Genomic DNA, 12,647 nt, shown 5'->3' with positions numbered 1-12,647 from the left:
CTCCATTGCCTTCATTAGCTCCATAGTCCTGAATTGTTAGAACAATTTCCCAAATAAAATAAAAATGCTTGTAGTTATCGATCCCAAATTCACCTCATACATGTATTATGTCATTGTCCAGATGGTGGGACTACGTTTTACCCCCTAATAATTACCACGTGGCCGCAAATTCGACATGAAGGTTTGCAAAGTTCGCCTCCCATTGAAGTCAATGGGGCCCGCGGCGAACGTTCGGTTTCGCGAACGTTTGGGTCCGTTCGCATTTCGCTTTCGCGAAACGTCCCGTCGGAAGTTCGTCCATCACTACTCTCCATTTTACTTCTATTGTAGGATTTGCATGTGGACTTACTTTAACAGTAATAAATAGGGCTTTGATCCAGGAGAATAAGGTTCAGGAGGGCAGTTTTTTCAATATGAAACCAAAATCAAGAACACGGGGACATAACCTCAAACTAACTGGAGGAAAGTTAAAAACGAATCTTAGAAAGTATTTTTCTTACTGAAATGGTAGTTGTTGCTTGGAATAAACTTCCAGCAGAGGTAGTGAGCTAGGCAACAGGAAATGGCTTCAAACATGCTTGGGACAAACATAGATATATACTCAAACAAAAAAGGTAAAAAAAAAAATACAAAACATATATTACAAAAAAAAAAATGGGCAGACTTTTCTATATTTCTATGCTTAGAACTTACCAACCAACAAAACTTTGCCACAGCTGCCAGGTGCTCAGGCCTAATTATGAACATAGAAATATTTGTATTGTATCAATAATATATTCGAGTAGAGAAAAAAAAGCATTGTTGTGGGTCTTGGTTGTTGACTCTCATTTTTTAAAAGGCTCTCAAATACAGTAGATGAAGCCAAGTACAACAGAATGCAAGAACTGGAATATAGAACTGGTCAATGAGACCAGGGAGGGTTTTGGGAACATTGAAATTAGAGATTATTTGGCCTAATTTTCTTAAACTACTGGGGTGAATGCATAGAGGTATTGATTATTGATTATAAATTGCTGTTTGTCAGTAGTTCCTTATTGCAATCCTGAAGGAAATTGAGATTATTTAGGGAAACTAGAACATAAGTAGGAAAGTTATCCACTTGCGGACTGCCCACCATCGTTATAAGTCGGCTGTTTGCAGGATAATATCATTGTTATGGCAGCAGCTAGCTGCCATAACCCTGGTATCCTCTTCTTCAGTGAGAGGTCCGGTTTAAGATAAAAGTGGTTTCTGCAGCAGATTCGCTGCAAGATCACTTTTATCGGCGGCGGGAAAGGCCACCCCTCTCGCCGCAATCCGTTGCCCTCTACCGCTTATCGGAGCCGGAGGCAATCAGATCCTTACTGTGGCCTGACTGTGAGGGGAAGATGGCCCCCACCTATCTCCATATCATTGCAGGGCAGAAGCGACATCAAAACGTTACTTCCACCCATAGCTCTTAAAGGGATTTTTTTTTTTTCATTTTTATAAATGACAAGTTTTTTCTATTGCATTTTAGTGTCTTTTTGACCCCAGAGCTCATATTTAAAAGGTCCTGTCATGCTTTTTTTCTATTACAAGGGATGTTTACATTACTTGTAATAGGAATAAAAATCACACATTAAAAAAAAAAAACTGTGTAAAAATAAAAAATAAAATAAATAATAATACATTTTATTTTATTCTTATACGAGCTTGTGTGCAGAAGCAAACACATACACGAGTAGCGCTTTTATATGAAAACGGTGTTCAACCACACATGTGAGGTATCACTGCGATTGACCCTAGACTTCCTCTGTAACTTAAAACATGCAACCTGTAGAATATTTTAAACATTGCCTATGGAAATTTTTAAGGGTAAAAGTTTGTCACCATTCCACAAGTGGGCGCAATTTTGAAGCCTGACATGTTGGGTATCAATTTACGTAAAATTATCTTTCACAATATAAAAAAAATATTGGGCTAACTTTACTGTTGTCTTATTTTTTAATTCCAGAAAGTGTATTTTTTTCCAAAATAAGTGTGCTTGTAAGACCGTTGCTCAAATACGGTGTGACAGAATGTATTGCAACAACCAAAATTTTTATTCTATAGGGTGTTAGAGAAAAAAATTATAATGTTTGGGGGTTCTAAGTCATTTTCTAGCAAAAAAACAGTTTTTAACTTGTAAACAACAAATCTCAGATAGAGGCTCAGTCCTTAAGTGGTTATATTTGCTGTCAGTTAGGTCCTGACTGAATGCTAAAAGCAGAATCACATAGCTTTATTTGAGTTTTCTTTTCCCCTATGCATATGGAACCCCCATTATGCACTCTACACGCTGTTATCTGGGTATGCTGGAAGTACAGGGAAAGTTAACCAAATCTGCCACAAACAACACAATTTGACTGAGAAAAGATAACATAGGATCAATGCTTTATGCATGTATGTTAATGAGCTCTTTGTACTTATCATGATATTGCTTTGTATTGGGTTTGTTCACAGAAAATGGTGGCCGACGCATCTACCTACCTATTGCAAGCTACAGAAAATAGGCTGTATTTTAGAAGTGTTAAGATTTTAATTCCAAGCACTTGGACAACCAACAGCACTTATAGCAGGCCTAAAACAGAGTCATATGACAAGGTAAGTGTGTAGACATAATATTATATAGCATGGCATTGTTTAGAATACGAAAAAATATGAACACAAGTTACTGGCTAGGGGGAGAACCTCTGGGGGAATCTAGGATGGAAAAGGACCTGGGGGTCCTAGTAGATGACAGGGACAGCAATGGCAGGCAATGCCAGGCTGTTTCAAGCAAAGCCAACAGAATATTAGCATGCAATAAAAAGGGGATTCGCTTCAGAGATAAAATGATAATTCTCCCACTCTGCAAGTTTTTGGTCCCGCTGCTTCTTGAGTATGCTGTCCAATTCTGGGCACCAGTCATCATTAAGGATGTGATGGAACTGGAGAGAGTCCAGAGAAGGGCAACAAAGCTGATAAAGGGACTGGAGGATCTCACCTATGGGAAGACTACAGGTATTGAACTTTTTCTCTCTGGAGATGAGACGCTTAAAAAGGAATATGTTATCAATGAACAAATACCATACTGGTGACCCTAACATACAGAAATAACAATTTAGTGAAAGGGAAGGGCATTCACTAAAGTTGGAAGAGAAGCAATTTAACCATAAACTGCATAGAGGGTTCTTTACTGTCAAAGCAGTAAGGATGTGAAATTCTCTTCCACAAACAGTGGTGTCAGCAGGGAGCATTGATAGTTTAAAAAAACTATTAGATGGGCACCTGAACGACCACAACATAAAGGAGTATACAATGTACTATTGACATAAACACACACACACACACGCGTTCATCATAGGTTTAACTGGATATCTTTTTTAACCTCACCAACTATGTAACTATGTAACGTTTGGATTTACAAGGCATCTTTGGTAGGTAACAACCTACTATTTTTTCTTTTAAATACAGTGTTTCTGAGCTGTCATTCTTTCACACATGCAATTCATATTTAATCCTAGTTGTAGGCCCAGGTTAGCATTGTCAGCAACAAGGCAGTGTGCCAATGCACATCCACTGATTGGCTGCTAAGCATTTAAGTGGGTCTAAAGTCTAAATCATCGGACACTCATACTCCCTACAGCTATTTTTGGAATTTGTAATTATACCAAACCTGTCTCTGAAAGATCAATGTCCAGCTAAGATTTCAGACCCGCTTTAATGTATAGACAACATTCTTCTTCATTATAGCAGAAGATGAGAGCAATTTGTATGCTCCTATATGAATTATTAAAAGTTTATCCTTAATTACATATTTCTCAGAAGGTGTATTGCCTTTAAAATGGACCCTTTATTAAACTACCATACTTACCCCCAAACTGTACAGCAAACACTCCCCAGTGCCCATACTTTTTCTGCCCCTATTTCAATCCCTGGCTCAGACCACCGACAAAGACTTTGAAAAAAAATCAAATTTCCCCATAAATTGACTCCTGCACTCTGCTATGAACCCCCTCCCCTTCATGTAAATGACTTAGGTCTGGCAATTTGTCTTCCAGGCACCAAGTCGAAGAAAAGTAGAGCATTTCCAGCAGTGCATAGGAAGTAATAGGAGTAGCAGATAGCAGACAAGATTGGTCAGAATTGGCACCAGAGCATGCATGCTGTATACTGGTTAGAATGGGTAGTTTAGTACAGATGTTAAAGTGGAACTTTACCCATAATGGCTTGATAAAAATAATGTTCTTTAGCAAGGAACATACATTAATCATTATGCTGTGAAAATTAGTGTGTGCTGTAAATTGCCTCCAGCATTCTTTCTGTTTCTTCTTGCTCAAGAATGGCATTTTGCTGAAGCCTGGAGCCCCTGAACAGCAGTAAATCTTTAAAAAGTCTATAGATTTTCCTCTAAAAAATTGGCACATTACCTAAAAATAGAGAGCAACTGAGCATGTGCAGAGCCAGCTGAGACAATGTATTGAGGTTTTTAAACACTACAGGCACTTATTTTTATTGTTTTACATAGCTATACCTGCAAAAGGGGCCAGACTGAAGTGATCTAGCAGCACTTAAAGTTCTGACTAAAGTTCCCAACCGGCCAATGTACATATACGGCTGGGTGGAAGCCACCTCCTTCTGACTGGACGTTCAGGAAAGTCCTTTAGAAGGAGAGGGATCGCGCGTGCGCGTGCCCACGCAGTGGCGCGTCCCCGATGCGCTCGTGTCACCCAGACACTGCGCATCTCGGATCGGCAGGAGGGCTCTGTGATTGGCCCTCCTAATCACATCCAATCACGGCCGTCATGTGATGTAAACAAACAGCCGGTTGCTAGGCAATCGGCTCTCCTCTCCTCACACAGAAGTCGTTGCTGAGGAGAGGAGAGCAGATTGCTGCAGCCGGCTGGTGATCAGTGAGTATGAGCTGTTTTTACAGCTTTTTACTCACTGATCACTAGTCTAGTATAAACCTACAGTGTAAACACACATGTCACCACAATACACATGTCCCCAAAACACACATGTCCCCAAATAATAAAAAGACGTGTCCCCAAATAAAAAAAACACATGTTCATTTGTGTACATATGTCCGTGATCACACAAACCAATTATTATACACTTAACGGAATTTTTTTTACCAAAAACATGTAGCAGAATACATTTTGGCTTAAATTTATGAAAAATTTGATTTTATTGGATTTCTTTTAAAATAGAAAAAAGAAAATATAGTTTTTTTCCCAAATTTCCGAATTTTTTGCGCTTATATCGCAAAAAATTAAAAACGGAGTCGTGAATAAATACCACCAAAATAAAGCTCTATTTGTGCGAACAAAATGGTAAAAATTTCATTTGGGTACAGTGTAGCATGACCGCGCAATTGTCATTGAAAGTGCGAGAGCGATGAAAGCTGAAAATTGGGCTGGGAAGGAAGGAAAGTGCCCTGTATTGTAGTGGTTAAGTACAGTTGTGGGTTGAAGAGGATATTTGAAAGGGGTCCTACAATGTTTTGTCATAGAAGCCATTCTTATTTGATTACACCCTTGGTATAAAGACAATTTAAAGGCCAACAAAGGACAGGTTAAAGAAGGTAAAACAGAAGTAAATTTTCAGTTCAATGTTATGTGATCCCCATACAACATATTTTCTACTAGAATAATTTCATCCTTAACAAGAAGCTTCTGCTAATCAGATTTTTAACCTTTTTTTTTTCTTTAGGCTGATATTATTATAGCTGATCCTTTTGTTAAAGGAGATTTTCCCTATACTTTGCAATATGGTGGTTGTGGGGAGCCTGGAAAATACATACACCTCACCCCCAATTTCATTCAAAATGACAGAGTGCTGCGAATATTTGGTCCCAGAGGTAAGGCAATTGAGCTCTGTGGGAATGTATAGATATGTAGAAAAGTTTTAAAAAGCCTAGTGTTTGGGTTTGATTTGCAATTATATATGTTTTATGTTATATATTTGTAATTCTATATTTGCTTACTACATATTTATGCTGGCCATATACTGTTAGAATTTTAGCCATCTACTAATAAAATTTGTCCAGTGGGTGCAGTGGCGGCTGGTGAAGTTTTAAGATGGGGGGGCGCTAGACCACGCCCACCCTTTTGACCCATCCCACTTCTCATAAGCCCCACCCATTATAGAATCCACCAACTCCGTCCCCTGTAGTACATCATATACAAGGCTCTACATTATACACAGGGCTCTATACTTCATATACCAGGCTCTACATTATAGACAGGGCTCTGTACATCATATACCAGGCTCTACATTATACACAGGGCTCTGTACATCATATACCAGGCTCTACATTATACACAGGGCTCTGTACATCATATACCAGGCTCTACATTATACACCAGGTTCTAATGACACATCAATATGTCTGACAGCCCAGCCACACTCCTCGTTCACCAGAGAAAAAAAAACAGGAAACACAAAAAAGGTGCTCGGGAAACAGCAATAGGCAGAGGTCACCGCAGACAATGAAGTACAAGAAAGCCTTATAAAATAAAACAAATACAGTCATCACATTTAGTGACTGCAATAATGCAATATCTTACATGTTTGCCTTTGGTGGTGGGATCAGAGGGATGGTGATGATCAGAGACAGAAGGATGGAGGTGGGGTGGGGAGTTGGATCAGTGGTGGGTGGGATGGGATCAGGGACAGAGGGATGGATCAGGGACAGAGAGATGGTGGGTGGGATAGATCAGGGACAGAGAGATGGTGGGTGGGATAGATCAGGGACAGAGATATGGTTGGTGGGATGGATCAGGGACAGAAGGACGGTGGGTGGGATGGACCAGGGACAGACAGATGGTAGGTGGGATGGATCAGGGACAGAAGGACGGTGGGATGGATCAGGGACAGAGAGATGGTGGGTGGGATGGACCAGGGACAGAGAGATGGTGGGTGGGATGGACCAGGGACAGAGAGATGGTAGGTGGGATGGATCAGGGACAGAAGGATGGTGGGTGGGTGGGATGGATCAGGGATCAAGGACAGAGAGCTGGTGGGTGGGATGGATCAGGGATCAGGGACAGAGAGATGGTAGGTGGGATGGATCAGGGACAGAAGGATGGTGGGTGGGTGGGATGGATCAGGGATCAGGGACAGAGAGCTGGTGGGTGGGATGGATCAGGGATCAGGGACAGAGAGATGGTGGTTGGGATGAATCAGGGACAGAGGGATGGGTGGGTGGGGGGAGGCTTCATATGGGCTGTGTGTTTCACAAGAGCCTCCACTGCCTGAAACCATGGATCAAGTAAAAACCTGAGCTACATCACAACTGATTTGATGTAAATTTTATAATAACTTTAAATGTGTACTCGCTGAAAATACATTTTAGTTTCCTAAAAGCAATTATAAGTAAAATGTGGCAAAATAATTCGTTTTTTAAAACGTACGTTTTTACATATAAATTTAGAGTTTTGGCATTGCTCATTTAAACAAGAACATTGTTCAATGCTAATGCCAGTAAATATTAGAAATGACAAGATTCTAAAATAAGAGTTTTACATGCAGCTTTGTATCTGCCAGAACAAACAGGAAACATTAGCTTGGATGACAAATAAAAAGTTAGGTTATTCCATTGCAGAGTAAATGTCCATTTAACCCTTCTAGAGTATAACTAGAATGAGATTTTTTCTAAAACTGCCCTCCTTATGCATATAGAGCAGGAAGGGGAGTACTACCAGACGTCACCGGATCCTGTGTATGTTATCAAATCTGGCTGAACACTCCTGACTAGAGAGTAATTGGTAAAGTTTTAGAATGCCCACAGGAAAATCATCAATTCATAGTCAATTATGATACAAAGGATGACCTCATTGGGCACAAGATGTCAGTTGGTAAATGTAAGTGAGAAAGAGAGAGAGAGAATTTAAGGACATCTGTCACTGAGATGGGGGAGGGTGCCTGGGAAGGACTGCCCCGGTTGTGCTATGTTCCTCTCCTCTGAACCTTAGCCAGCGGCAGACTGTGTCTCTCCTCCTGACACTGACACTGTCAGTTCCAGACTATTGCCGACAATCAAGAGTCCGTCATACCCTTTGAATGCAGAAGCCGCCTGGAGACAGGAAGCGGGAGCAACAGCCGGGGGGAGCTAAGATGACTAGCCTCTCTGTACGGAGATTGTTTCCTACTGCTGTGCGCACCTATATAACGTGTCATCTATTGCTAGGATGCTGGCGGTCCTAGCAACCAATGATTGCAAAGAAGATTGAGGGGGCAGAAGCGCAGCATGCAGGAATGCTCTGCTGACCAGAATCCTCACTGAGTGCAGTGTGTTAGAGCACACATTGCACCCACTGATGATACACTGAGTGAAGCCCAGTGCCGAAATATGCTGTACACCATAACAACCACAGTATAACATAATGCAATGTGCAACATGGCCAGAATATAATATCACACAGTATTCACATATAATATAGTGCTCCAATATGAAACAACAGAATATGAGATGGTGCTCACATTGCAACATAGAGCTCCAATACAAAACATTTCCATTAATAATCCATGGTGGTCCAGTGGATAAACCCTGCTCAATCCATAGAAGTAATCCCTGATGGTCTAGTGGAGGAAAAATATTAATACAAAATAAATAGGACTACTTATTGGTTTCTGGGCTTCTTTCTTAGTGACAGTATACACTGGGCAAACGCTCACTGTGGCAACACAGCAGCCATGCAGGCATCTGGGGATTTCTAATGACAGCCTAATGACTCTAATGACTGCTACTATCCTGTCTCTGACAGTAGGCTGCCAAACCGAGACACAGCAACATCAGTGGAGATAAAGTCAGAAGCACTGACGATCAGCACTTGACAAAACACACAGCCCGTGAAGCCTCCCCCTCCATCCATCCTGTAGCTCTGCCCCCCTCCTGTGGAATTCCAGCAATGCATCTACGCTACGGTCTACCTTGTTTCATAGTGCACTCACTGCACTGGCACCGCAGTTCTCTCCTCTGCTCCTCCGCTCGGCGCACTGATCTGACGAAGACCGGAAGTGACTAACTAGTCTGTCACTCAAGTCCATAGCAGGCGCCGGGCGGATGCAGATCGGCATTTGTACTTGCGCCACAAGGCGGGTTAAAACCCCGCAAATGAAGCGCCGCGTCTGCAATCTTGTGATTGCGTTGACGTGGCACTTCGCATATTGCACTGTGTCCAGCGCTGCACTGTGTCCGGCGCTCTTACACAGTGCACTTAAGGACTTTTTTTCATTTTTTTTTTTTTAAAGGGCCATTTCAAAAAAAAAAAATTTTTTTTTTTCAATTTTTTTTTTTTTTTTTTGTGACTGCCTGGAGGGGGGGGCGGCGCCCGGGCGCCCCCTATGGACGGGCCGCCACTGAGTGGGTGTCTCTTTTGGTCGCCTCCTGGCCTGGTGGAAACTTGCCATTCCCAGCTGTCAAAATACAATAGCCAGAGTGGGAGATTTGTCCACCCAAGCTGTGTATTGCACATGGAAAAATCTTATGTGTATGGCCAGCTTTAAGCACTGCTTCCGGTCTTAAGCTGGCCATAAATAATCATTTATTTTTTCATTTAGCCAGAGAGCTGAACAAAAACAAATGAGCGTAACAGATTCCTCCATCCACACACACACAAGTTCGATGGAGAAATCCCTGTCGGCACATTGTATTCTGACATTGTGACTCTCCGATTGGCTACAGTCATGCATCGACGACAGTTTATCAACATTTCCGCTCTACAGAGGTCAAACAAAAGATAGACTTCTGCCAAACATGGAAGGACACAAATGGATCGAAATTTGGCCTCCCTGCTGAACCCCTCTATCTCCCTTCCAATGTATTGCCCTAGTACAGAATTCAGGACAGGTGACCTTGAGCAGAAGCCGCAGTCTATTCCAGAACTGGCGGGGTTTCTATCCTCTACTGAATCTGTGGGCAGCATGGGACAGTGTATACACAGATTTTATTCCATAGCCTCTAATGGAGAAGGTGTATTGGTAACAGCAATGGTGACATGTTTATACTGTAGGCTAGGAAAGTGCATTAGGCAGCAGCATTATAGACATATAGACATTGCAGCAAAACATCTGATTAATAACTGTACGTAATGCTAGTTTGTATAAATGTAGGCAGACATGCAGTAAATATGTATTAATGTATTATTTTTCTGTAGGGAGAGTGTTAGTCCATGAATGGGCTCACTTGAGATGGGGTGTTTTTGATGAATACAACAATGATATCCCATGGTATCTCAGTAAGCAAGGCAAATCGGAGGCAACCAGGTAAATCACCCCTTTTTATACTTAAGGAAAACTACTGTAATTGTGTTGATTTATTTTATTGTGGTAATATATTTTAAAATTGATGTTTTATATCGTTTTTTTTTTTTTTTACTGTGTATGTAAACAAAAAGTTTGAAAAATAGCAATTAAAGCTGAAAAAAACAATGTTTGCATATTTACTGTGTAAAAAATAATTAGCCCTAATGATGTGTGTCCCATTGGTGGATGCTGCTGGTTGGTAAACATTTTAATTAGTTCTAGGACAGCGATAAGCTCCGAATATCCAGCTCTGGAAAATACACTCCAAGTTCTATTTAACACATCATACAATGAAGGCTGTGAAGACATAACATGTATTGTATCCTTTTCACAGACTACATGGTGTTGTGATAGGACGGAGATGTGGATGAATGTTACAATTTCACCCCTTCAGTCACAGAACCTTTTTCTGATCTATGAAATTATTACAAGATGTTTTATGAATGGAGGGGGTGGAGTGTGAGCAGCCTGCACTGTATGCGGTGCACCTGAGCCGGGATGTAATTTTCAGAGTCAGAAGTTTGGCGTATACAGCAGTTCTAGAATGCATACAAATAAATAATCATTTTTTTCCCCTGGATTTCAGCTTTAATATCTTACCCATAGGACTGAATTAGCAAAACAGCTCTCTCTCTCTTCTCCCCTTCTCTCTCTTTCACTCCCTCTCTGTTTGCTTCTCTTTCTGCCCAGCATGCACCAGTCTGTGATGTCAGAAGGGGTCAGTCCCACCGGGTGATGTGGTCAGGTGGCCCTGCCTCTTACCTACAGTGGACAGAAAGTCTACACACCCCTGTTTCTGGTGATATAAAAAAATGAGATAAAGATACATTATTTCAGAACTTTTTCCACCTTTAATGTGACCTATAAACTGTACATCTTAATTGAAAAACAAACTGAAATCTTTTAAGGGGGAGGAAGTTAAAATAAAAAAACTAAAATAATGTGGTTGCATAAGTGTGCACACCCTGGCCCCATTTAGCTCGCCTACTGTGTCAGCAAACTGGATCTTCCTTACTCAGAACGTTTTAGGTTTCGGCAAGTTTCCCATTTTCTGGTCGACAAAACCCAACCCTCCTCACATAACACCCTATGAACTTTGGTGAGGACAGGTGGTGGAACAGAGGAGAGACATATCACTAATTTATTTGTCACTTGCTCAAACCCAGTCGAAGTCCCCCTACATGCTAGCATGGGAAGCTGACCTCCAGGAACAATGGGACCTGGAAACTTGGCATAGGGCCATCTCAAGATCCTATAAGGGCATCCTTAACACGCCCAAAATCTCCTGGATCATGTCACAGGAGAAATTGGCAAGTTCCTTACTGGATACCTCTGAACAGTTTTGGGAGACCTGGGATGCCTGGGCCACCTACGTAGGACTTCACCTCCCACCTGGTTATGCAACCATATTATTTTATTTTTTATTTTTACTTTCCTCCATGTAAAAGATTTTACTTTATTGTTCAACTGAGTTGTATAGTATATAGGTCACATTAAAGGTGGAAAAAGTTCAGAAATTATTTATCTTTGTCTCATTTTTATATATAACAGAAACCTGACATTTTAACAGGGGTGTGTAGACTTTTTATATCCATTGTATATAAGAAATTTTAAAGTGCAGAGCAGGCATTTGGCAGGAGGCCTCCCAGGAGGTGGGAGTGTTTTTTTTTTTTGGGGGTCAGCAGGCGGCAGCGCGCTTCATAAGCCTTCAAAATGGACACTATCGATTTTTCCTGTTCGACTCCCATAGACTTAAATGGGGTTTGCCATTCAGGTTAGAACATTTCCCCTGTTCAGGAGTTCTGCTATGAAACAAACAGGGGGGTGTTTGGCCCATGTCTAGTTCTTACGCTCAAATAAATGCCTTGGTTCAGTAACCTATAGCTTTAAAATTGGTTTGACTACAGCGTATACAGCAGTTCTAGAATGCATACAAATAAATAATGTTTTGGGTTTTTTTCCCCTGATTTCAGCTTTAATATCTCACCCATGAGACTGAATTTTCAAAACATCTCTCTCTCTCTCTTTCTCTCTTTCTCTCTCCCTCCCCCCCCCACTCTCTCTCTCTCCCTCTTTCTCTCCCTCTCCCCGCCCTCTCCCTCTCTCTCTCCCTCTCTCTCTCCCTCTCCCCCCTCTCTCCCTTTCTCCCACCTCTCCCACCCACTCTCTCTCCCTCTCCCCTCCCTCTCTCTCTCCCTCTCCTACCCACTCTCTCTCCCCCCCATTCTTCTCTCTCTCCCTCTCCCCATTCCTCTCTCTCTCCCTCTCCCCATTCCTCTCTCTCTCTCCCTCTCCCCATTCCTCTCTCTCTCTCCCCTCTCTCTCCCCCCTCTCTCTCCCCCCTCTCTCTCCTT

General features: G+C 41.7%; 1 protein-coding gene across 2 annotated transcripts in view; it reads left to right on the top strand.

The window, feature by feature from the left end:
- LOC143928223 (calcium-activated chloride channel regulator 1-like) overlaps positions 1-12,647 on the top strand; it is a 70,943-nt gene that overhangs the window by 23,840 nt on the left and 34,456 nt on the right. For both annotated transcript variants that reach the window (XM_077452972.1, XM_077452973.1), the window contains exons 3-5: positions 2,464-2,604; positions 5,698-5,845; positions 10,146-10,254. In XM_077452972.1, coding sequence (XP_077309098.1) covers positions 2,464-2,604; positions 5,698-5,845; positions 10,146-10,254 — 398 coding nt within the window. The remainder of the gene's footprint in view (positions 1-2,463; positions 2,605-5,697; positions 5,846-10,145; positions 10,255-12,647) is intronic.

The sequence above is a fragment of the Lithobates pipiens genome, unplaced genomic scaffold, assembly GCF_037356315.1.
Source record: "Lithobates pipiens isolate NorthernLeopardFrog02 unplaced genomic scaffold, aLitPip1_a1.2 Scaffold_23, whole genome shotgun sequence".
Lineage (NCBI taxonomy): Eukaryota > Metazoa > Chordata > Amphibia > Anura > Ranidae > Lithobates > Lithobates pipiens.
This window is presented reverse-complemented; position numbering and strand designations above follow the sequence as displayed.